Here is a 25,199-nt window from a genome sequence, read left to right on the forward strand (position 1 = left end):
AGCCCAACTATAAACTTACACACAGGTTTTACCCCAGTGGCACTGTTCTTAACCCCTGCACTGTGCACTACTCAAGTATCAACCATATTGCAATTGAGCAAGTGATTTAGCTCTTGAGTTTTTTAATTTACTCCAGTCTACCCTTTGACTGGAATATACTGGGTTGGTTCAAAAGTTCGTTTGAGTTTTTCCTTAACAATTTATGGGAAAAGCCTAACAAACTTTTTGGTCAATCCAGTGGAAGAAACATTACAAAAGGGCCTGGATTTGGCTCTGTAGGGGTGTACAATACAGCAAAGGAGCGATACACATACAAAACCCAGTATTAGGAAGCGGCAAATGCCCTGGAAAGGTTAGGTGCTAAAGATTAAGACCACATCTAAATGGGATGGAGAGAGAGGTGAGAGCAGGAAATTAACTCTGGAGAAGGCACAGAGAGGAAAAAGTATCCTAGGCAGAGGTGACACCAGCACAAGAGAGGTCAAAGCAAGTAAGATATTTGGCTTATGACCAAAAAAAGCATATATGTATGATACATATTATATATCTATAAAAGATACATATTATATATACATTTTAAAGATAAAAGGTCAACAGCTATGTAAACAAGAAAAAGGCAGATGGTATTATTTAACAAATACTAGTTGCCTGCTACTTGCCAGGCATTGCTCTATGCTCTCGGAGAAGGCAATGGCACCCCACTCCAGTACTCTTGCCTGGACAATCCCACGGATGGAGCAGCCTGGTAGGCTGCAGTCCATGGGGTCGCTAAGAGTCGGACACGACCGAGCGACTTCACTTTCACTTTTCACGGCAACCCACTCCAGTGTTCTTGCCTGGAGAATCCCAGGGACAGGGGAGCCTGGTGGGCTGCCATGTATGGGGTCACACAGAGTCGGACACGACTGAAGCGAAGCAGCAGCAGCAGCTCTATGCTCTGCAGATCAGTTAAAAAAAAAGAAACACTATGGAGCTTATATTCTAGTACAATGAATCAATAAAGTAGTATATACTGCTGGATGGTGATTAGTGCTACTGGGGAAAAAAGCAGCAAAGAAGGTGGATATGTGTCTATTAGCAGAGGGCAGTTTACATGATTACCTAGAGAGGTCATAGAAAGCCTAAGGAGGAAGCAATTAAACATAGATCTGACTGGTGGGGGTTTGGGTCGTACAGAAGTCTAGAAGAGTTCTCCAGGCAGAGGGAATAGCCAGTGCAAAGACCCTGAGAGGGTGCCTCCTGGGGTGACTCAGGAACAGGAGACCCCTGTGGCTGGGATGCAGTGAACACAGGGATGTACTTGATGAATTCAGGGAAGTAGTGGGAGGCAGTGGGGTTCAGTTCCTATAGGTCCTCCTAAGTTATTGTAAGGACTTTGTTTTGCTCTTGAGCAAGCTAAGAAGCCTAAGGATTTTAAGCAGCAAAATGATTCTGGCTGCTATGCTGAGAACTGACTAAAGAGTGGGGCAGGGACCAGGATGGCTTCAAGATCAATTTAGACCTTACCGGATTAATCATCTAGGGGTCTATGTGGATGACTCTGACTTAGCCCAGAATAGTAACACTGGAGAGGCTGCGGAGTGGTCACAGTTTGAAGACAGAACTGAAAGGGGTTCTTGCTGACTTACCAGGTGTGGCATGTAAGAGGAGTCACTGGTGATGTGTGATGATGTGAGCAACTGAAGGTACACAACTGCCACCCGATCATTCGCTTCAGTCATGTCTGACTCTTTGTGACCCCATGGACGGCAGCTTGCCAGTCTCCTCTGTCCATGGGATTTTCCTGGCAAGAATACTGGTGGGGGTTGCCATTTCTTCCTCCAGGGGATCTTCCCCACCCAGGGATTGAATCGGTGTCTCCTGCCTTGCAGGCAGATTCTTTACTACTGAGCCACCTACTGGAAGACATCTAGTTAGGGATGAATGTGCTGGAGAGGCAGATGCGGCAACAGAACACCCAGACTGTGGTTCTGGACTTTCACGGGCCAGGGCTGGTACGTAAATTGGGAATGGCTTGGAAAATGGGTGAGGTCACTCACAGTGAGTATAGAAATAAGACCTGGCGTATGCTCCAAGGTTAGGAAGATGGGCCACAACTAGCAAAGGGCACAGAAGCAACGCTGCCAGAAGGGCACAAGGAAAACCGGGAGAGCTGTGTTCCAGAAACCAAGAGAACTAATTCTTTCAAGCAGGGAGGCATCCGCTGGTAGATGCTACCCACGCACTAAAGAGGTAAGAACTGACAACTGACCATTGTATTTAACGGTGTGGACTGCTGGGGACCTTCACAAGGACTGCTTTGGTGATGTGGTGGTGGTGGCAGCCTAAGTGGAATGGGTTCAGATGAAAATGGGAGGAGGAATTAGAAGGTAAAGCTGGCAGCTTTGCTGAAAAGGGAATAGAAAAATGGAGTGGTGGTTGAAGAGGGGTGTTAGATTAATTTTTTAAGATAAATCACAGCATGCCAATGGAAATGATGCAAGAGAGGGAGGGGGAGAAACTGCTGAAGTGCATTCCTTGAATAGGTAAGAAGGTGAGACTGAGCACAGTAAGTGGTGGCACTGGCTTTAGATAAGAGGAACATGAACAATTCACTACAATAAGAGGAGGGAAAAGCTGAGTACAAATGAAAGTGGATGAGTGGCTACTTGTACATTTAAAAGGTATCTTTGCAAGCAATGATCCAGGAGAAAAGTTGGTAGAGTCCTAACAATGTAACATTTACACAACAGTTCTGGGATAGGGAGCTCAAGCAACATCTACCTATATAATGTTACAGTGAACTAAGTTGAGGTTTTACCTTAGTTCATTTTAAGAAATGAGAAGGGAGCATGCCCCACTGACTCTCAGGCTAACTGCAGACTCCACCCTCCCCAAGCACTGGCTACTCCAGTCAGCCATCATGAAACCAAACAAGACACATTCAAGCTTTGTCTGCTTTATTTCACTACATGAAGTTAAGCAATAAGGCAAAATAGTAACCTGTCATTCATAAAGACCAAGGAGTGCCTCTCATTCCCAAAATGGACCAAAAAGTCTATTTCTTTACAAATATGCGTGACATTTAGCTCATTAAGTCTATAAACAGTCTGAACAAAAGAAAACTCTAGTGGGCCAATCAAATCACAAATTCAGATTAAGTTCCCCAAATTGCAGTTTCTAGTGCTAATGACATCTAATTTGCTTGCAGTGGTACACACTCACCATACTTTAAAAATCTTGCACCTGATCTAATATAAAAAATGAACAAATAAAAGTCCAAATTCACCAGCTGCAGATATTGAACCATTTCTCCTAACACACAGAATTACCAGCCTGTAGTGAAAACTATCTCGAGCAAACAGTAAATCAAGAGCTCTGTTATTCTGCAAGCTAATTTAGCTTCTGAGGAAACAATTCTATGATCAAAAGTGTTTTTGTGTTTCTGTGTCACATGGGGGTGATGAGACCCGTTACTTCAACAGTTATTTCTGGGAACAAACACCAGCTATATGCCATAAATGCCTAACAGTGTGTAGTCTGTGCAAACGTGTAAACACAGGACGTTATTCTCTACCTTGAGGCTTATCTCCTCCACTGGCAAATATGCGGCACTGGCGTCACGGCAGGCTGTAGCGGGCAGTGAAATAGAAATTAATTTGACGCTTTGTACAGTCACAAAAACTTGAACTATTTCTACAGTTTGCAAATTTGTCATCATACAACACGCTGCCCCAACTCCTAAGAGACTAAGCCTTACTACTGTCATAATATTAGAGATATGAGTTCTTTTTTTCTTACACTGCAGCATATATATTACTCTGTGGAATATTGTTTCATAATATTGGTTTGATCTTAAGAGTACTATTTAGTGTCTTTCAAAGGTTTCCTAAATATTTCTACTTTCCAAGGGGAGCTGAAAAGTTACTGTGTCCTATATTTTAAATTGCTATATACATTTTTTTTAAACTAAAGGCTTGAACTTAGAAACAAAACCAGGGTATAAACAGGAAATTTCTTTCCCCCAAAAGTCTGTTGGCCACTTGCTAACAATACATTTATGGAAACATGGTGCAGCTGGTGGTCTACTTTGTCAAGTCTCATTTTAGAAAACATCACAGAAACTAAGGTTGGCAAGCCAACTCCAGGATACCAAGTGAAAACAGCATGTGTGTTGTTAGGCAAGTATTCTGGACTGCTTGTTGAACTATTTTATGGTTTATGATCAAAATGGTCTTATTTGACAAACCTACGATAAAAGTCATAAACTCAGGAAGGAGGAAGGTTTTTTCTTAATATCCAGTTTTGGATTCAAGAGATTACAAATGTTACTTTCCTCTTCAATCACTGGAAAGAACATTAGCTCAGATCATGATAAAAATCTAACCTTTAAGATATTTTCTGCATTCCAGAAGTGAACTTGCCCACCAAGTTTTCTTTGGGCTCTTTCCGGGTCCCAAATACTCAACAACTTACTGAGTTAAAGAGGCAGAGAGGAGAAGGGGTATGGAGTAAGACATATAAAGCATGCCTCCCTGTGGCAGCATCAATCCCTGGATATTGTGGCAACAGTTAAAATGAATAGAATTTGCCACCCCAGTGACATGACATGCAATTGCTTCCTTCTCAAATTTTCCCTAAGAGAAAAAGTTCCATATTCTGCTGGGAAAAAGATTTTTAAAGCAACTAATACATAAGTATCCTACATTCACTTAAAGAGGTCAAATGAAGGTGCCTTAACTATTTCACAGGTCCTTCCAATCATCGCAAAACTAAAGACAACGTGACAATTCTATTTTCCTGTCAAATGGATGGAAGCCAGGAGGCAAGGGAAGGGATATATATTTAGAGTGCTAGAGTATATCCAGTGGAATGCAAAAAGCAGTTGGTACAACACTGAGACCAGTGCCAGGTCATCAATAGCAGGTCTAACTTTTGGTTATTTTACGTTTTCATCTGTGAGACTGATCCTTTATGAGATCAGGTTGGGAGATAGGATGGAGTTTCTCAAGTGGTCAATTGAATGCCACTCCAAGGAACAGCCACATCCTTTCTTGAGATGGAACTATGCTGTTGTGAGTCAACGTGCAGGGTTCAGTGAGGGAGACACAGACTTACGGGTGTGAACAGAGGAGAGAGCCAGAGGTACAGCAGTCGCTGTGTTCCTAACGCCTTGCCTACACGCCCACCCTCCTAGGAACAGGACTCAGTAGTGCATGGTACATCATTATAAACAAGGTCTAACGAAGCAGCGGCTTCCACATTTTAACGCAGGTTCGTGGTGATACTGTCCTTGGGGATCTGCCCGCCAGTGGAACATTTTAAGGAAGAAGCGGGCCCAAGCTGAGTTCCACATGCTGGGTGAGCCAGATGACTTCTGTGCCTTGGTCAGTTTCTTCGATGGGGCGGATGGGAGTGGCCAGGTTTTTAAAATCATGCTTCATCTTAAAGCACACGGTCACTTCGCCCTCCTCACGTTGTGGGGTCACTTTGATGAAAATACCCACTTTGTTGGCCTTTCTGAAGGCTATAATGCTATGAAAGGAAATAAGCACAGATTAGGCAGGTCACAGGTCAGCCAAGCCAGTTAGACTCACAGTCATTTTATGGCCCACAGGAAATCTCCGACGACAAAATATGACCAGAATCCCGTTTGTCAACAATGAAGAGTTTCTTCAGCAAAATGCCGATCTCCTTATTTTATTACAAAAGTAAAATACAGTCATAAAACTTAAGATATGAAAAAGTGAATCTCTCTTCTTATTTTCTTCTTCAGTACACAGAGAAAAACTGTCAACAGTTTGGCTCTTAACCTACTACGTATTTTTCCACGCACTTACTCTTCTATGCTTTTTTAACCAAGACAAAAGGGACAGACTATTCTGTGACAAGTTTCTTCCCCACTGTTTATCACAAACACCTGTCCATATTGGTGCACATAGATCTCCTCCATTTTACTTAATGGGTGCATAGCAACCATAATTTGTTTACACCGATTTCCTGTTACAAACGTATCTTCACATTAACTTTTATAAACATGTGGTAATATTTCTACAGGATACAGACTAATGCTAACTCAGAGTTTTGAACAATTTCTAGAATATCATAAATCAGTGTGTCTTGTAAATAGCCTCTGTGAATTAGGAATTTTTAGAAGAGAAAAAAATCTCTAGTTCAAGTTTCCATCTCAGTTTTTTGATATGCACTTGAAGTTTGTGTTTAAACAGTTTAGCTTCAAAAGTAAAAAACAATGAAATAAACAGAACTTGATCTACTATCCAAATGATACTCAACTACTCTAAGAAAAGTAAATGAAACTAAACATTTACATATTATCCACTATTATGTACTATTAATTTCCAGACATCTGGAAGTCCTAAAAAGTACAATAATGTGAAATATAATTAAGCATTATACTAGCACAACCATTTTGAACCAACTAAATCTTTTATTTATATTAGATTCATTTAAAAAATTCAATTAAAAATAGTTAAAATTCTTTCTAGCCTTAATTTCCCAGGCAACCACTGATCAAGTGTAGTATCTGTTCTTATCAGTTTAATATCTGATACGTCCTCTGTCCGAGGACAATATATTAAATGGATTTTTGGGATTAGGAGTTGGAATAGGAGCTTGCTCCGTCCACTCCACGCATCGACCTGGTATTGCAGTACTTCCAGGAACGGTGCGCCAAAGAAAAAAAAAAGAAAAAAAAAAAAAATTCAGATTCTTGGTGCCTACCTAGACCTGCTGAAGATAAGCTGTGAGGATTGGTACTCTATATGGAATTTAAAAAAAAAAAATTTTAAACACCCAACCTGGTGCTTTCTGAAGTTAACCCAAGTGTTGCAATCACTGTACTAACCTCATCTTTGCAGTCACTTGGTTTTTCTAATTTGGCCCATGTTATTATATTTGTTCTCTCCAGTAGTGAGGAAGCTTTTAATCATTTTGTTAAAAAGCCTTAAATATGCCCTATACTAGTGTACTAAATGCTATTGCTTTTCAGCTCAAAGCACATTCTTTGTTTTCTTATTTTCTTGGCTGCACCACACACCTTGTGGGATCTTAGTTCCCCGAACAGGGATGGAACCTGGGCCCTCTGAAGTGGAGGTGTGCAGTCTTAACCACTGGACTGCCCGGGAATTCCCTAAGCCCACTTTCTGTATCTTGCTTTGTGACACAGGATTCTGCTAACCACACTCCTGCTTTTTAGGCTGGCTCCCCGTCAGGCTCCCTTCAGGGGCTCTAACAGAGACCAGTAGCCTGTGGGAAGAAGGGCTGCTCCTCCAGGGGAGCCTCCTATCTCTGTGCAGCTCCATTGGGCAGCACTCCAGCGATGCATCTTCACTCAGGAAGTGGCATCTCCAGGTGCAGTTTTCCAACTGCATAACCAGCTTCAGCACGCCACTCCTCCTCTGCCAGCCTGCCATGCCAGCACTAGTCAGGCAGTGTCCCCTCCCTCCCCCATTTCCCAGAGGTCTGAGCTGCAGCTCCACGGGACTCCTCCTTCCTTCAAGCTTCTAAATTCTAATCATTTTAACCATTTCTCTTTATCCTCTTAGCCCTAGGGATGGTAAATGCTTCACTGAATTGCCATCTCTGGGATATTTCAGATTTCTTTTTAACTTTTAAAGTTACCCAGTTAAGTCTTCATATTAAATTTTCTCTGTTCAAATAACAGATGTGATTTCTGTTTTTTAGACTGAAAGCTAACCAAAGTATTCCTCATCTGGGAAAGGTTTCGCTTTTACTTCTCAGTTAATAACTGAGAAGTATTAGGTATGAAAGAATAAAATCTATTACTCACTCAGAGGGAAAGGTGGTGGGCAAGTCGACAAATCTAACGATAAATCTCTGGGGACAGAGTACTGTACCCTGTACACAACCATTAAAAAACACACACCTGAAAATTTTTTACCATGGGAAACACAGGTTAAAAAAACTGTGCTTACAGAATGATCCTAATTATGGAAATGTTACTGGTGTTTATCTCTGGTGGTGAGATTTTATTTTCTTCTTCATATATATGATTTAATATATCATATAAAAATGGGCTTCCTTGTGGCTCAGCTGGTAAAGAATCCACCTGCAATGTGGGAGACCTGAGTTCGATCCCTGGGTTGGGAAGATCCCCTGGAGAAGGGAAAGGCTACCGACTCTAGTATTCTGGCCTGGAGAATTCCATGGACTCTATAGTCCATGGGGTCACAAAGGGTTGGACACGACTGAGCAACTTTCACTTTCATTTCAGTAATATATCTTCATATATATCAGTTAATAGTAATAAATAGGAAGAAAATATTACTTAAATTCAGGTAAGAAAACTGAGATCTATCAGTGGGCCTCCTGTAAACCAGCCAACTGTGGTATGTGGGTGGGTGGGTCGGAGGCGAGTCACACAAAGATCACTTACTCAGGATCGTCCTGAAAGTCCTGGGGTTCTGCCAACTCGTCATACTCTGCTGCTGCATCCTTGCCGGCTAAAACGAGCTCTTTGGGAGGCACCACCACCTGGAGAGCAGCACAGAGAGGCTGGTCTCAGAAGGGGTCAATGCACTGCACAACATTCATCCAACAGAATACAGCAAAGTACTGCCCTGACCCAGACATACAGAAGAAAGCAGCAAGTTTCAAGAAACATACATTACTTCACTTACAAAAAGTTTAAAAACATATTGTTTGGGAATACAGACATTTATGATAAAAGATTAAGAACAAAGAAATTTAAGGGAATGAAAAAGTCAAGAGAGTGCTTAGTTCACTGGGGTTGCCATGGGTAATTCAAGTGGGAGGACACGGGGGCTTCAATTGTGCCTTCACTGTTTCATTTCTTAAGGGGCTTCAGGAACATGGGTGTCTGTATATTGTTCTCTATACTCTGTGGTATAAAAAAAGAAAACAAAAAGGAGAAACACATAAAACATAAAAAGAAGAAACATATAACATAAAACAAAGGAGAAACATAAAACATATAAAGGAGAAAAACACATAAAGGGGAAGCTTAGAACTTCCAACAACGCAAGAGAAGACTCTACACATGGACATCACCAGATGGTCAATACTAACATAAAACTGATTATATTCTTTGCACCCAAAGATGGAGAAGGTCTATACAGTCAGCAAAAACAAGACCGGGAGCTGACTGTGACTCAGATCATGAACTCCTTACTGCAAAATTCAGACGTAAGTTGATGAAAGTAGGGAAAACCACTAGACCATTCAGGTATGACCTAAATCAAATCCTTTTTGATTATACAGTGGAAGTGACAGACTCAAGGAATTAGATCTGATAGAGTGCCTGAAGAACTATGGACGGAGGTTCATGACGTTGTACAGGAGGCAGTGATCAAGACAATCCCCAAGAAAAAGAAATGCAAAAAGGCAAAATGGTTGTCTGAGGGTGCCTTACAAATAGCTGAGAAAAGAAGATAAGCTAAAGGAGAGAAAAGGGAAGATACACCCATCTGAATGCAGAGTTCCAAAGAATAGCAAGGAGAGATAAGAAAGCCTTCCTCAGTGATCAATGGAAAGAAACAGAGGAAAAACAATAGAATGGGAAAGACTAGAGATCTCTTCGAGAAAATCAGAGATACCAAGGTAACATTTCATGCAACGATGGGCACAATAAAGGACAGAAATGGTAATGGACCCGACAGAAGCAGAAGAGATTAAGAAGAGGTGGCCAGAATACACAGAAGAACTATACAAAAAAGATCTTAATGACCCAGATAACCACAATGGTGTGATCACTCACCTAGAGGCAGACATCCTGGAATGTGAAGTCAAATGGGCCTTAGGAAGCATCACTACAAAGCTAGTGGAGGTGATGGAATTCCAGCTGAGCTATTTCAAATCCTAAAAGATGATGCTGTTAAAGTGCTGCACTCAATATGCCAAAAATTTGGAAAACTCAGCAGCGGCCACAGGACTGGAAAAGGTCAGTTTTCATTCCAATCCCAAAGAATGTCCAAACTACTGCACAACTGCACTCATCTCACACGCTAGCAAAGTAATGCTCAAAATTCTCTAAGCCAGACTTCAACAGTACGTGAACTGTGAACTTCCAGATGTTCAAGCTGGATTTAGAAAAGGCAGAGGAACCAGAGATCAAACTGTCAACATCTGTTAGATTATAGAAAAAGCAAGAAAGTTCCAGAAAAACATCTACTTCTGTTTTATTGACTATGCCAAAGCCTTTGACTGTGTGGCTGTTTCCACCACAAACTGTGGAAAATTCTTCAAGAGATGGGAATACCAGACCACCTTACCTGCCTCCTGAGAAATCTGCATGCAGGTCAAGAAGCAACAGTTAGAACCAGACATGGAACAACAGACTGGTTCCAAATTGGGAAAGGAGTTCATCAGTCAAGGCTGTATATTGTCACCCTGCTTATTTAACTTATATGCAGAGTACATCATGTGAAATGCCAGGCTGGATGAAGCACAATCTGGAATCAAGACTGCCAGGAGAAATATCAAAAACCTTAGATACGTAGATGACACCACTTTTATGGTAGAAAGGGAAAAAGAACTAAAGAGCCTCTTGATAAGAATGAAAGAAGATAGTGAAAAAGCTGGCTTAAAACTCAACATATAAAAAACGAAGATCATGGCATCTGGTCCCATCACTTCATGACAAATAGATGGGGAAACGGTAGAAATAGTAACATTTTATTTTGGGGGGCTCTAAAATCACTGCAGATGGTGACTACAGCCATGAAATAAAAAGATGCTAGCTCCTTGGAAGAAAAGCTATGACAAACCTAGACAGCATGTTAAAAATCAGAGACATTACTTTTCTGACAAAGGTCTGTCTAGTCAAAGCTATGGTTTTTCCAGCAGACATGTATGGATATGAGAGTTGGACTATAAAGAAGGCTGAGGGCTGAAGAATTGATGCTTTTGAACTGCAGTGTTGGAGAAGACTCTTAAGAGCCTTGGACTGCAAGGAGATCAAACCAGTACATCCTAAAGGAAATCAGTCCTGAACATTCTATTGATAGGATTGATGTGGAAGCTGAAATTCCAATACTTTGGCCACCTAATGCAAAGAACTGACTCCTTGGAAACGACCTGGATGCTGTGAAAGATCGAAGGCGGGAGGAGAAGGGGACAACAGAGGATGAGATGGTTGGATGGCATCACCAACTTACTGGACATGAGTTTGAGCAAGCAAGCCCCGTGAGTTAGTGATGGACTGGAGTTAGTGATGGACTGCCTGGAGTCCTGCAGTCCATGGGGTTGCCAAGAGTCAGACACGACTGAGCGACTAAACTGAAGTGAAAGGAGAAACAGTGGTTCCAACATATTTTTTGAAATGGGAATACTGGCTATGTTTATGGCCATGAAAAACAGTTTTCTTCACACTTAGCCTTTGGTTGTAACTAGGCTTCAACTTTGCTCTGTTAGAGGTTAACAAATAACAATGTTAATAACATTTCTAATTATGGAAATAAATGTGGCTGGGGAGCTGAAAGAGAGAGAAAAGCAGCAAATTCATAAGCTGGGTATATTTATCAGGTATTTATTTCTATCTGGATAGAGACACTGGATAGACAGCTCATTAGTGTTATTTTAAAAAGGAGCAAGGACAGATGAGTGTCATCTCTCTTTGGAAGTGATGCCGGGAAATGATTCCATTAAAAAGCAGAAGGAAAAATAAAGAGATAAATTCTCTACTAATAAGCATAACTCGAATAACTAATTAAAGATATAGGCATCCTTTCTGCTGATTTGTTATGAATACCATGCTGAATTATGAGACAATAAAATGGCCTATTACAGAGAAAAGTTCTTGTTCTAAAATTTCAAGTACTAAATGAATCATGAAATAAAATGTAGAAAGGTCTCAGTTCATTCATTCAAGTAATACTGAGAGTCAGAATTTTAATATTTAGTCGCCTATTTTAATATTTAGTGCCACGTATACTCTCACCGACTCGATGGACCTGAGTTTGAGTGAACTCCGGGAGTTGGTGATGGACAGGGAGGCCTGCTGGGCTGCAATTCATGGGGTCGCAAAGAGTCAGACACGACTGAGCGACTGAACTGAACTGATACTCTATGTAGGCCTTCCCAGGTGGCGCTAGTGGTAAAGAACGCACTTGCCAATGCTGGAGACATGAGACTCGGGTTCAATCCCTGGGTCGGGAAGATCCCCTGGAGGAGGGCAAGACTACCCACTCCATTACTGTTGCCTGGAGAATCCCATGGACAGAGGAGCCTGGCAGACTATGGTCCACAGGGTTGCAAAGAGTTGGACATGACTGAGGTGACTTAGCATGCACACACACATGCATACTCTATGTAAGCAGAGGGCATCTAGCTGAGGCACATCAGCTTTTAAAAGGAAATGTCATTTCCTTTGCTTCTTGAAGAATGAGTATGCCTCAGGCAGAAAGAGAGGTATGGGCATGTCTGTCAGAACAGTGGGATGGGAATTAAGAATTCTAGGTAAAATGAGTAGCATATATAATTCTCCAGGAACATTAGAGTTTATGACCCATTGGATCTGCTTGGATATCAACCATTAATGTGCATGATCTAGAGAACGCTAGATTTAGTTGTTCTAGGGAAGATCGTAATGGAAGAAAAGAGATGAGGATATTAAGGAGCTCTTAAGCTTTGCCACGGAGAAGGCGATGGCACCCCACTCCAGTACTCTTGCCTGGAAAATCCCATGGATGGAGGAGCCTGGTAGGCTGCAGTCCATGGGGTCGCTAAGAGTCGGACACGACTGAGCGACTTCACTTTCACTTTTCACTTTCATGCATTGGAGAAGGAAATGGCAACCCACTCCAGTGTTCTTGCCTGGAGAATCCCAGGGACGGCGGGACCCGGTGGGCTGCTGTCTATGGGGTCACACAGAGTCAGACACGACTGAAGCAACTTAGCAGCAGCAGCAGCAAGCTTTGCCAAGGAATTTAGTTTATTCCAATGTCAGAGAGACACCAAACAAGCAGCCTGCCATGATCAAAGCTAAATCTTAGAAAGATCATCCTAATGGTGAGAGAGAAGATGGGCTGGAGTGGAAATGGGGGTGAACTAAAAACAGGGAGTTACAAAGTTACTGTCCTAGTCCATGTGAGAAATGATGAAACCCTCAAAAAGGGCAGTGGCAGTGTGCCTGCGGATGAAGTAGAAAACCCTAGAGGTGAAATCAAGGGAACCTGAAGACTGGATGTGAAAATGAGTGTGGAATCCTTTAAAGCAGGTCAAATGAGGCCACTCTAGGGAAGTCAGAGTCACTCAGAATGAAGCAAAACACTCCTACCTTAGCAGTGCTGTTGATATTATCAGGGTCCCCCTCCTCGCACTCCAAAAGAGTCACGTGGGTAAGGTTCTCCACTGGATTCGTGAGAGTCAGGAGGACCTGGCTCTCCTGGGGAAAAGGAAAGGTATCTTTCAGACATGCTCCCCTGCTGCCACCTAGGTCCACCTTCTCTCATGATTATATCACAAAATCATCACCCCGTGTGCCCCCGCCTCCCACCATCACTCTTGAGCACCCCACCTGTACCTCTGCATCACTGCATTCTTAAATGCTCATCAACTCCTATATTACTTACACACTAGACTATATACTCTCTAGAGTTGCTATTTCACTGAGGAAATGAATCAGATTCCATAAAAAGGGCCAGTTACTCGATCCAGAAATTCTGAGAAATATACATTATCTAAGTGACTGTTTAAAGTTTGTAACTCTTACCCTACCCAGGATGTCACTAGGACTTAAAAGGAAGCCCTCATAAATAAAATATAGAAGCCACAGGCCAGCCAGATGTATTAATATAGCAAAAAAAAAAAAAAAGGCATATCAAGACTAGAGAAGACTTTTAAGATTTCTTGAACTTTTTTGGCATGCTCTAGCAAAAAAAAAAAAAAAATCTTTGAAATGAACAAGGACTATAAAAGTGTCTTTATTGCTGCAGAACATTCTGTAATTTGTTGGGAGGCATGTGTGGGAGTTAAGGACTCAAAGAACAGAGGGGCTGCGGTAACGAAATCTATGACAATACACACACACACACAGATGGTGAAGAATCACACACACACACACAGATGTTAGAGAATCATACACACACACGGTGTACACACACACACACAGGAGGAGAGCTGAAGCTGCCTGTGGGATCTAACATCTCCTTTTTTACCAGCCATGATTCTACCACCATGTAATGTGCACCCTGCTCCTTCTGCATATATTTCAAAGATGCTATAATCAAGAATCCCAGCTTAAGGACACTTAAAATCTCAGTCCCTTTATTATTTCAAACTTTCTTCTTTTCTATCTCTTGCTCATTGAATCCCCTGTCAAATATGCACAGCCACCACATACACTAAGCACACCTCCTCGATCAATTAACTCTTTCTCTTCCCATTAATATACATGGTACTAACCTTCATGTAGCGAAGGTTGGGAATTGACATGATTCTCACTTCTGGGATATAATTGCTGTAAGTGAATAAAAAATGCATTAATGTTCACTACAGTCTCTTATAAGAAATGATTTCTTCTTGTTAATTAGAACAAGTCAGAGAAAATTTTAAAGATTCTTCCTATCACTACAATAAGAATTTAAGACGTGAAATCAAACCGGTAATGAGTTCTTTCTGAAATCTCACGCGTACCTCTATATATCCATGCATCAAGGTGGATATCTCCCTTATGTATTTATTAGATATGTCTTTTGAGATTTTTATTAATTCATTTCCGTAAATCTATAAGGCAACTGGCGATAAGACCCAACACTGATTTAATAATACATTACAGGGGTACAAAAACAATACCACATACTAACCAAACACTTTTACGTAGCATTTACTATGTGCCAGGCAATATTTGAAGTTTGTTAAAAATATTAACTCATGTAATCCTCATTGCAACTGCATTAAACAGGTATTACTATTATCCCCATTATAAAGATGAAGACCCCAGGCTTAGGAGAAGCAGCCTGCTGGAAGCGGCCAGGATTCAAACCTAGGCAGTCTGGCTGCAGGGTCTTGCTCTTAACCGCTCTGTATGCTACCTCTCTGAATAAGACAACAGAATATTGTACTTATGTGTGCTTGTTCTGGACTCAAAACCATTGGGGTTCAAATTCCAACTTAGTATTTATATACTAAGATATTCCTTTGTAAAGAGCAGGGCAAGATATTTAGCTCTTTGTGTCTTGGTTTCTTCAATCATAAAATGAGAACATTGAAAGTTCCTTTTTATTGTGAAGAATAAACAGTATGTACAAAAAGTACTTGGAACAAAGCACACATAAATGTTATCATGCAAATATTAACTGAAGATAAAATCTTTTGCAGAAACACTTCAAGAGGGTGCGTGTAGGAGGGCATCTTAGCATTACGGTATTTTAACTTCCGACTAGGTATTTTTCATGATGGTCATCACGATTATCTGAGTAATTTGATATAAAATTCAAGGGCCCCCACTATCAAAGATTTGGATTTAGCTGGCCTGATTTGTGGCCAGAACGTATGTATTAAGATTCCTTGGTGACTCTGCCATGATGCCAGGAAAAAAAAAACACTTTTTTCCCCAAAGAACTCTTAAGAAACTGATGTGAAGCACATCTGGCCATTCGGGATTTCTGCAAGGAGTGTAATTCTTAATTAGGAAAGGAGTTCGTACCACATGTCACTTCTGTAGTCCTAATCAGTCATGCATTAAATAACAGTAGTGAGGAAAACAGAACATACTGTATGGGGATTTAGTTACAAAGCATTTGCAAACGTAATAGCTCATTTGATCCTTCTTAACAAACCCAAGTGGAGAAGGAAATGGCAACCCACTCCAGTGTTCTTGCCTGGAGAATCCCAGGGACGGGGGAGCCTGGTGGGCTGCCATCTATGGGGTCGCACAGAGTTGGACACGACTGAAGCGACTTAGAAGCAGCAGCAGCAGCAACAAACATAAGAGGATGGCAGGACTGGTGTCATGCCCGTTCAGAGATGAGGAAAATCAGTTTAGACAAATTCTGTGACAGAACCCATATCTGGCCCTCCTAGTTCCTTCCTCCTAAGTTACCAGACCAGCACTTATCTGCCATTTGACTGCCAATGATTTCTTTTTAATTGTTGTATAATACTCTACACGCATGTATCTCAATTTAATCAACTATTTCTTTGTTAATGGTTAATCAGTTTGACATTAAAACTGTTTCCAGCTTTTTACCATTAAAATGTTACAACACACATCTTTTAAAAATGTATCTTTATAATTACCGGTCTTTATATATTGCTTTTATTTCTATAGAATAGATTCCTGAGATAGTACTACCTGGTTAAAATGTGTATGTCATTTTGTCTTGATATTTCAAGTCACTCTCCAGAAAGACTCTAGCAATTCACTCTACCAACAATATGTACAAGTATGTTTACCCACATTCCCATGAGCACTCGGAACTAATATTTAAAATTTTCCTATCAAGTCCCAGCATCTTTCCATGTATTTACCAGCCATTTGGAATTTCTGTGAGCTACATATTCAAATCCTTTGCTCCACCTCATCTCCCCATCCCACCCATTCCAGAGATATTCAAGTTTTATTTATCATGCAGTAGCAAATATTCTTTCTTACTTGACTGTCTCAGGACTTTGTTGTCCATTTTGTTTTTTATAACTCATATTTTTCTGCTAAGGTCAAAGCTGGCTATTTTCCTTACTAGCTTCTGGGCTTCCTGCCTTATTCAGGAAGGGCTCTCTCACCCTAAAGTCAAGACAATAATTTACTAATTATTCTTTTTGATAAATGATTTTCATACACAAAATTCCCTTCTACTGACAAGTCCCAGTGAGTTAACATGAATTTAATTATTTTCATCCCATGCAACAAAGCACTATCAGAACATAGTTCAATAATAGTGTTACGCGATACTCTTCCATATGCTATACTTCTATTTTTTTACTTTATTTTTTAAAGAGATCATTCTTTATCATCTGGAATGAATGACTCTCCAACCAACAACATACCACATTGCCAGAGACCATACTACTACATGTCCCTGATATAAACACCTTGGATTCTGTGTCTGTAGACTTGCCTTAAACTTCCTGTTATGTATTTCAAAACCAAAACAAGAACAGAATAGCAAGATTACTCTGATGTAGCTTGTCTCTTCTTTTTTAAGCCAAGAGTAAGCACATTTCATAGTGGGGGAAAAACAAAACAGTAACCTGAAACATCAATCCCAAATACTCACACAGCAACCATCTGGATTTTGAATTTGATAGATGTTGGATTAAATTCTGGCTTGCTCAGATTATGTTCACATTTCTAAAAAGAAAAAAAATACATAACATGTATCAGAGGAAAACAAGAATAAAATCTGCTGATCTACACAGCTGCTGAATTCAAAAGCACAGCATTTAATACAGTTTGATTTTGCTGCAAGATCACATATATTTTAAAACAGTGTATATTAACTGATAACCAAAATATAGGAAAGATGATGTTTTGGACTTTTGGAAATAAGCAACCACACTATCAAATATTATAACCTTTAGTGCTTCAAATTGAAAAAAAAACTAACAAATACTTTAAAAAATTTTTTTATTTTTAAATTTATTTTTGGCTATGCTGGGTCTTCACTGCCATGCACAGGCTTCCTCTAGTTGTGGTTAGAGGGCTTCTCATTGTGGTGAGTTCTCTTGTTGCAGAGTACAGGCTCTTGGAAAAGGCAATGGCACCCCATTCCAGTACTCTTGCCTGGAAAATCCAATGGAAGTAGGCTGCAAGTCCATGGGGTCGTTAAGAGTCGGACACGACTGAGCGACTTCACTTTCACTTTTCACTTTCATGCATTGGAGAAGGATACGGCAACTCACTCCAGTGTTCTTGCCTGGAGAATCCAAGGGGCAGGGGAGCCTGGTGGGCTGCCGTCTATGGGGTCACGCAGAGTTGGACACGACTGAAGCGACTTAGCAGCAGCAGCATAGGCTCTAGGTTCGAGGGCCTCAGTAGTTGCAGCTCGAGGGCTTAGTTGCTCCACAGCATGCAGGATCTTCCCGGATCAGACAGCAAACCTGTGTCCCCTGCGTTGGCAGGTGGACTCAAAACCACTGAACCACCAGTGAAGTCCCTAACACACACTTCTAATTAAGTGTGAACAATGTGAATTTTGCTGAGTTTTCCTCTTTCCTGTTTTCTTTTCTTTTTGGCTGTGGCTTGCAGTGGCATGTGGGATCTTCCCCAAGCAGGGATTGAACCCATTACCCCTGCAGTGAAAGCATGGTGTCCTAACCACCGGACTGTCAAGGAATTCCCTTCTTTGTTTTATGTTATTTTTATTAGTCCTTTTTAATTTCCTCTCTACTAGTCTAAAAGATACCCATTCTTGGTTTAAGTGAACTTAAACACCACACTGACTTGTAGGAGGTAGGTGTAGGTACTGTAAATATTGTCTGTATTTCACAGATGATAAAAATGGGGAAAGGTAAATAATCTGAACAAACGTCACAGAGCCAGTAAGATTTGGAGCTAGGATTTAAATCCAAGTGCTGTGATTCCAGATCTCATGCTTTAGAATAAACAATTACTTGCTTACTATCTTGAATTGGCTCCACCTATATCCAGTTAAAAAATTTTTTAACTCTAGAAAAAAAAGAACAGTGTAAAGATACCAGTTACTGATCCTACTGTTCCTCTCCTCAGAGCCAACTAGTTTCTCATGTACAGCTGATGAGCATAAAAAGTATACACATACATCATCTTTCTTTTTCACAGTAACACAAAAGAGAACATTTTATATTCTTCTGCCTTTTCCACCAAATCTATCTCACAAATTATATACCAACACACACAGAGGTATCTCTGTGTCTTATTTAATAATTCTGTAACTTATTTAACCAGACCCAAATTGATAAATGCTTCCACAATTTTGCTACTACAAATAACACAGCAATGAGTAATCTTGTATGGAAATCACTTCCCACATGCATATATATATCTGTAGGATAATTTCCTAAAAGTGCATTTGTTATTTTGATGGATATTGCCAAATTGCTAACTTCTGCCAATCTGATGATTATGAAATGGTTTCTCATTGCAGTTTTAATGTACACTTCCCGATTACTGTACATGTTTGAGTATCTCTCCTCTTTACTGGGAACTGGGATTCCGTCTGCCATAACTGGCACATTAGTATCTACTTGTCAATTTTATAATGGGGTATTATCTTTTCCTTACTGATTTGTTATACTTCTTCATATATTCTGGATACTAATTCTCTGTCAATTACATACTTTACAAATTACTCTTCTCAGTCTGTGATCTCTCTTTTCATTTCTTTATGGGTTTTCCTTGTAATGGGGGTACAAATTTTAATGTGTCAAATATGTAATTTTATCCTTTATGGTTTATCTTACTTATGGACTACTTACTTCCTTAACCAGAAGCCATAAAGCCATATTTCCTTCTAGAAATATTGCTCTTCATATTTACTCTTTAAAGTTTTCAAGGTTCCTAAAATTGACTTCTGTGTATCATGTAGGTTAGAGGCCCCATTTTTTTTTTTTTTCCACAGAATCATTTGAGATGGTTTCACAAGCTATTCTTTCCCCAGTGACTTGAAAGGCCATTACTTGGTAAAATCAAGTTTCCTGACATGCATAAGTCTATTTCTGCTTTCTCTATTCTGTTTCAACAGTCTATAAATCTAACATAAACAAATATTTTTTGTATGTGTGTATATATGTATATATTCCCTCTTTTCTTACATAAAAAGTTATGTGCCTGTTATACACCCTGTTTTTTTGCATTTATAAATACATCCCATGTTATGACATTATTTCTTATAGATCTACAGTACTCATTGGGTAGATGTATCCTAATCTCGGTCGGAGAAGGCAATGGCACCCCACTCCAGTACTCTTGCCTGGAAAATCCCATGGGCGGAGGAGCCTGGTAGGCTGCAGTCCATGGGGTCACTAAGAGTCGGGCACGACTGAGTGACTTCACTTTCACTTTTCACTTTCATGCATTGGAGAAGGAAATGGCAACCCACTCCAGTGTTCTTGCCTGGAGAATCCCAGAGACGGGGGAGCCTGGTGGGCTGCCGTCTATGGGGTCGCACAGAGTCGGACACGACTGAAGTGACTTAGCAGCAGTAGCAGCATCCTAATCTCGACATATTTTGGTTTGTATTTGTAGAGGTGTATCTCCAGGGAGGTTGATGGGTCAATACAATATTGATTTTTTGCCTGCTGGATCTGTCCATTTCTGAGAGACAGGTGTTGAAGTCTCCAATTATGATGGTGGATTCATCTATTTCTCCTTATAGCTCTATCAGATTTTGCCTCACATGGTTTGACACGCGATTGTTGGGCAAATGTACATTAAGAATGGTTATATCTTCTTGGAGAACTGACCTCTTTATCATTATGTAATATCCTTCTTTAGCCCTGGTAACTGTCCTTACTTTGGAGTCTGCTCTGTCTAAAATGAATATGGCTACTCTTGATTTCTTTTGATTAGTATTAGCATGGTGTATTTTCTTCTTTCCTCTGATCCCTTCCTTCCTCTATCTCTCCCTTCTTTCTTTCTTTCTATGCTTTGTTTGAATCAGGAATTAAAGTCTATATACTGTATTTGTTTGGTTGATAGGCCTGTCTCTTCTAATCTAATGCTGTGTTATTTGATAATAGCAGCTATTAGTCACATGTCATTATTTAAATGACTTTCATCTTAGAAAGACTCAGGACCCACAGCTGCACTACCGTATTTCAAGTGCTCAGTAGGCTACATATGACTTGTGGCTAACATGCTGGACTGTAGAGATAAGGGACATTTCCATCACTACAAAAAGTTCTGTTGGATGGTATTGATCTAAAATGTTTCCTTTCCCTTTTTTGGGTATTTTTTCTTTTACAGGATTTTTTCTATTAACTGAAGAGACTGATGTTTCATAGATTCCCAGAGCCTAGATTTGCTTATTTTTCTTTCTTGCTTTTCTTTTAAATTGATTTTTAAAAATCAGTCCTTTTTGTTTCCTCCCTACTCTCCTAAAAGCTTTATATTCTTTCAGTATTCTTTTAGGGGTTAGCAGTATGAACTTAACCTTCAGATACCCCAGCTTCCACTTTTGTAAAATAAGGCTAACAACAGTACTTACCTTACTGAGTTAGGGGCTTTAAGCTTATCTTGAAAGCTTTAAAACAGTGCCTGCACACTGGAACATTCTCTATAAACATTTTCTAGTTACTACTTTCCAGAGGTTTTGATACTGACCAGATCCCAAGTGATTTATTTTTGCTTTTCTCTTACAAAATGACAACTCTACAGAGAGGAATACTTACTCGGCAGCGCAGGGACCGTTTGATCAGAAGATGCTTATGACGAGGATAGAGCTGTGAAGCACAGACTGGCTGGAAGTCAGGCTGTAAGAGGCGCTGCTGAAGGGTGGTCACTAGCATGAAAGGCAGAAACCACGCTTAGTTTAAGTGACTCGCTCAAAATCAGATGTATATGTGATAACTACACAAAATAACACTGCCTTTGTGACTAGCACTCTTCAAAAAAAAAAATATGGAAATTTGACAGACATTTCTTCAAATGATTACCTCTATCTTATTTTCTGCATGATTCATTTTAGTACTAACAACTATACCATTAAAAATCTCAAATCAAAAATAAAAATCACAAGGCATAGAAGTAACAAAAACAGAATTAGATATAAAATAGAAACAAAGTAGAATCATGTATAAAATTACCCTCTGTTAAATTTACTGGTCTTGTATAATAGTCTTCAGGTAGAGGTTCCACTTCATCTACAGCCTGAGCTGGCTCAATCTTTATCTCCTTTTGGTCCTCTCCTTCTTTAAGGCTAAAAGATAAAAGCAGTCATTTCTCAAGGGTCCATCTAAAAGTCCATGATACCGCTAACTGAAGTACTCCTCTATTGTGGAATATTCTTTCTGGCTAGGTTTTTCCTAAATATGAGCATCTTCTTCCCCACTGGCAACTGTTACTTTAAAACCACATTCCTTCAACATGCATTCTGATACTAGCTTTTTCCCTCAAAGCCATTTAATGTCCAAACTTACGAAAGTCCAGCAAGGGTACTGATGGTTGTACCAGCTCGTGGTCGCTGAAGCCTGGTTCCAAGACCGTATTTGTCCTAAACAGAGTTAAGAAATTTCTCTTAGAAATTCTATTTGTATATATGTTATGTATCAAATAAAGAATTTGGGGAGGGACAGCATGAGAAGCTCAGGGAATAAGCAAAAAATAAAAAAAGCTAATTTAATAAATGCTTCTTTTAAAGAGAGTAAGTGTAGCCCCACATCATCTTATTCTTAAAATGACAACAAAAGCACCAAACATGGAGACTGAAACTACATTAATACAGTGAAAATGAGCAAAATGTGATTTTTAATCTAAAAATACCTAAGCAATGGCTTAGACCAGAAAACTATGTGAACTATCTAAGACACACGACGAATGTCTTCTTGGAACACCAGTGATCATCTGCTAACTTTAGGGTCAGCAAGAATCATAAAAGAACTTACCACTACATGAATAGTATGTTGCTGTAGGCACCAAAATAGCAGCAGGTTGCAACAGAGACAAAAAAATGCAGGATAAGATACAAGCAAACTCATACAGCAGGCAGGTCATAGGGGAAAGTTGGAAGAGTAACACATTTAATTCCAATTCCTCCCTAAATACACTACTACACATACTGATTATACCACTGGATTGTTCAAAAAAATTCACGGAGACATCATAAAAATCTCTGGCAAATGTGGATGCTTTGCAAGTTGTAATGTTTTATTAAATTCTAAGACATTTTTATATGACTCTTACCAATTCTTAGGGTTTTAATGGCTTAACTAATTCTCAGGCAGAAGCAGTACAAGAATTTATTTAACCATTACAAGTCTCATTCCCTTCAGTGTAAAATGGGAATATACCACCTACTACACAGGACTGTTGTAAGGATTAAGCACAGTAATATGCATAAAGAACTCAGCACTGAGTTTGATACATCACTGCCATTCAAGAAACATTATTTATTAAATGCCAACCTGCTTGGCTCCAAGCAAACACACAAAAAGTAAATTATTCTGGGAGCAAATAAAACTTGGGGGGACAACGGCAAAAACTTCAAACCCTAATTTCTCATTTCTAATTGGTAGTTTACAAACTAGTAAAGAATAACTTTGATCAATAATTTCTATCAAAATTACACCTGTATATATTACTACTTATTTAACCATAAAAAAGCTCAGTATAAAAGTCAGTATTTTTCACATTGGAAAAATACTGGAAGGTGCCAAAAAATTATGATAACTGAAGTCCAGAAATCACTACTACCAGGATGCCAGAGGTGGGTGGACTACATGTGTAACATGAGTAAAATCTACCATTTGTTCATATTCTTCTGACTTTCTGTAATATGCAAAAGCTGTAAATGTGGGTGCCTACAAAACTAATAGTAACCTCTTTAGGAAATAAGAAGATGATAGAGGGGAGTGATGGAGAAAGAAACACAAATGTACTTAAAACTCAAAGAACTCAAACAGACCTAATGATATGGCAAAAGCATACCCACTGGACTTAGACACCTATCACCTAAGGGACCTTTTTTTGCTAGCCATCATTCAGGAATCCAGGGACAATGGCCACTTTCTGAAATGTTCACCACTCTTATGCCATACTGGTCTTGATCAGTGAATTGGAAACTCCTCTTTATACCAAGTTCTCACCGAAAAAGCCAAAGGCATATAGTTTCTACGCCGTGCCAGTTTCTTGCGATCTCGCTCAACCTTCTCCTTCTGAGCAAGCTGCTGGTAATATTCAATCAGTTTGTTCATCTGTAAGAAATCAAAGTATTTGAAACAGCTAACAAGAAGCTTAGGAAATACATCAAGTAAACTGACTAGAGATATAATGAATAGAAAAGACACATTAAAGTGGGCAAGTGTCTCTTCCCAGAAAAGAATCTGTCTTCCTTTCATGATCTATTTTCAGAATTGAAATGGAACTTTCAAGTTCAACAACAGAAGAAATGAGCAATGAAAAGGCATGAAAATTCCATGTTCTCTTTTCACTGCTCTTTTACTTCACTGCTTAATTCCCCTCACAACCAATCCTATTTTCCTGGCATGGCCACGGGACCATCTATTTCCAAGTGTGACATTTCATACTCTATTTTCTCAACTCCAACATATATTTTCATTTCAAAAATATAGTTTAATCATAAAAGACATACAACTGTGAAAAGTTCAAGCAATATAGAAATATAAAGAATAGAAAAGAAAATTTCTCTTTTATGTCTCATGCCCATGTTCATTCTTCTCCTCACCACAGGTATCCACTACTACAGGTTAGAAATCTTTCTTACACACAGGCACAGGTATGATATATTCTGTATACATTAAAAAATGCAGGCATAGACATAGAATTTTTATATGTGCAAAATAAATATAGATCTTTATATTTTTCATATAAGGGGAAAAAAACTTGCTCTTTTAAAACTTTTTTACTTTATGTGTGAATTTTCCACTCAGTACATATATTAATAGATTCACCTCATTCTTTTTAAAGGTTGCATCTTATTAAATGGTACAGGTGTCCTAAAGGTATTTAACCGTTTCCTCTGAGAGCACTTAAATGGTCTCCTGATACCCACTCTTGTTCTATCAAGTCAACAGTAATTATCTTTTAGAAACACTTATCTGATCCTGTCAGCTCTTCTGCTTTAAAGGCTTCTCAAATGCCTTAACTTGGTCCACATAGTTCTGCACAGTTTGACTCCAAATCCTTTTCTCTATTCACCTACCGCAACGCTCCACTATGGCACACTTGCCCACTGGTCTACAACTTGCTCCTTCCACTTACAAGCTCTTTGCCTTGGGTGTTCCTCCACCCTAAATTCTTTCCCTTCTCTGCCTGTTGTCCTCAGATCCTAGTGCAATCCTCAGATGTAGACTTATCTAATTCAAATTCCCTACAATAAATGCTCACACGCACAGCTTCTCTCTCCTTCACATTACTTTGAGTTTTTCCTTTATCTGGGGATTAACTGATTTTGTTTTCCCATCAGTCTTAAACTCTGTGAGAGGAAAGGTCATATAATCCTATTGCTCAGCATGGTCCCTGGCACACAGAATGGAGCATATGCTTGATAACTGCTTGGTAACTGAATATACATATTTTCGTGCATAAGTACAAGTATTTCTGTATGTCAGAGTCCAGGAAGTAG

The 25,199-nt window shown here is 39.7% G+C and overlaps 1 protein-coding gene and 1 pseudogene across 2 annotated transcripts in view; one reads left to right on the forward strand and one right to left on the reverse strand.

Moving 5' to 3' along the window:
• Positions 1-2,922: 2,922 nt before the first annotated feature.
• DCTN4 (dynactin subunit 4) overlaps positions 2,923-25,199 on the reverse strand; it is a 32,987-nt gene continuing 10,710 nt past the window's right edge. Inside the window, exons 5-14 of one of the 2 annotated variants that reach the window (XM_061424057.1) lie at positions 23,701-23,808; positions 22,501-22,521; positions 22,036-22,109; positions 21,703-21,815; positions 21,289-21,398; positions 17,196-17,269; positions 14,383-14,437; positions 13,256-13,363; positions 8,396-8,493; positions 2,923-5,514 (exon numbers count right to left, since the gene is read on the reverse strand). In XM_061424057.1, the coding sequence (XP_061280041.1) occupies positions 5,301-5,514; positions 8,396-8,493; positions 13,256-13,363; positions 14,383-14,437; positions 17,196-17,269; positions 21,289-21,398; positions 21,703-21,815; positions 22,036-22,109; positions 22,501-22,521; positions 23,701-23,808 (975 nt within the window). In that variant the 3' untranslated portion in view covers positions 2,923-5,300. The remainder of the gene's footprint in view (positions 5,515-8,395; positions 8,494-13,255; positions 13,364-14,382; positions 14,438-17,195; positions 17,270-21,288; positions 21,399-21,702; positions 21,816-22,035; positions 22,110-22,500; positions 22,522-23,700; positions 23,809-25,199) is intronic. The other variant, XM_061424058.1, reaches the window with a different exon arrangement.
• LOC133252239 (U2 spliceosomal RNA) lies at positions 6,475-6,675 on the forward strand (annotated as a pseudogene).

This window comes from Bos javanicus, chromosome 7 (genome assembly GCF_032452875.1).
Source record: "Bos javanicus breed banteng chromosome 7, ARS-OSU_banteng_1.0, whole genome shotgun sequence".
Lineage (NCBI taxonomy): Eukaryota > Metazoa > Chordata > Mammalia > Artiodactyla > Bovidae > Bos > Bos javanicus.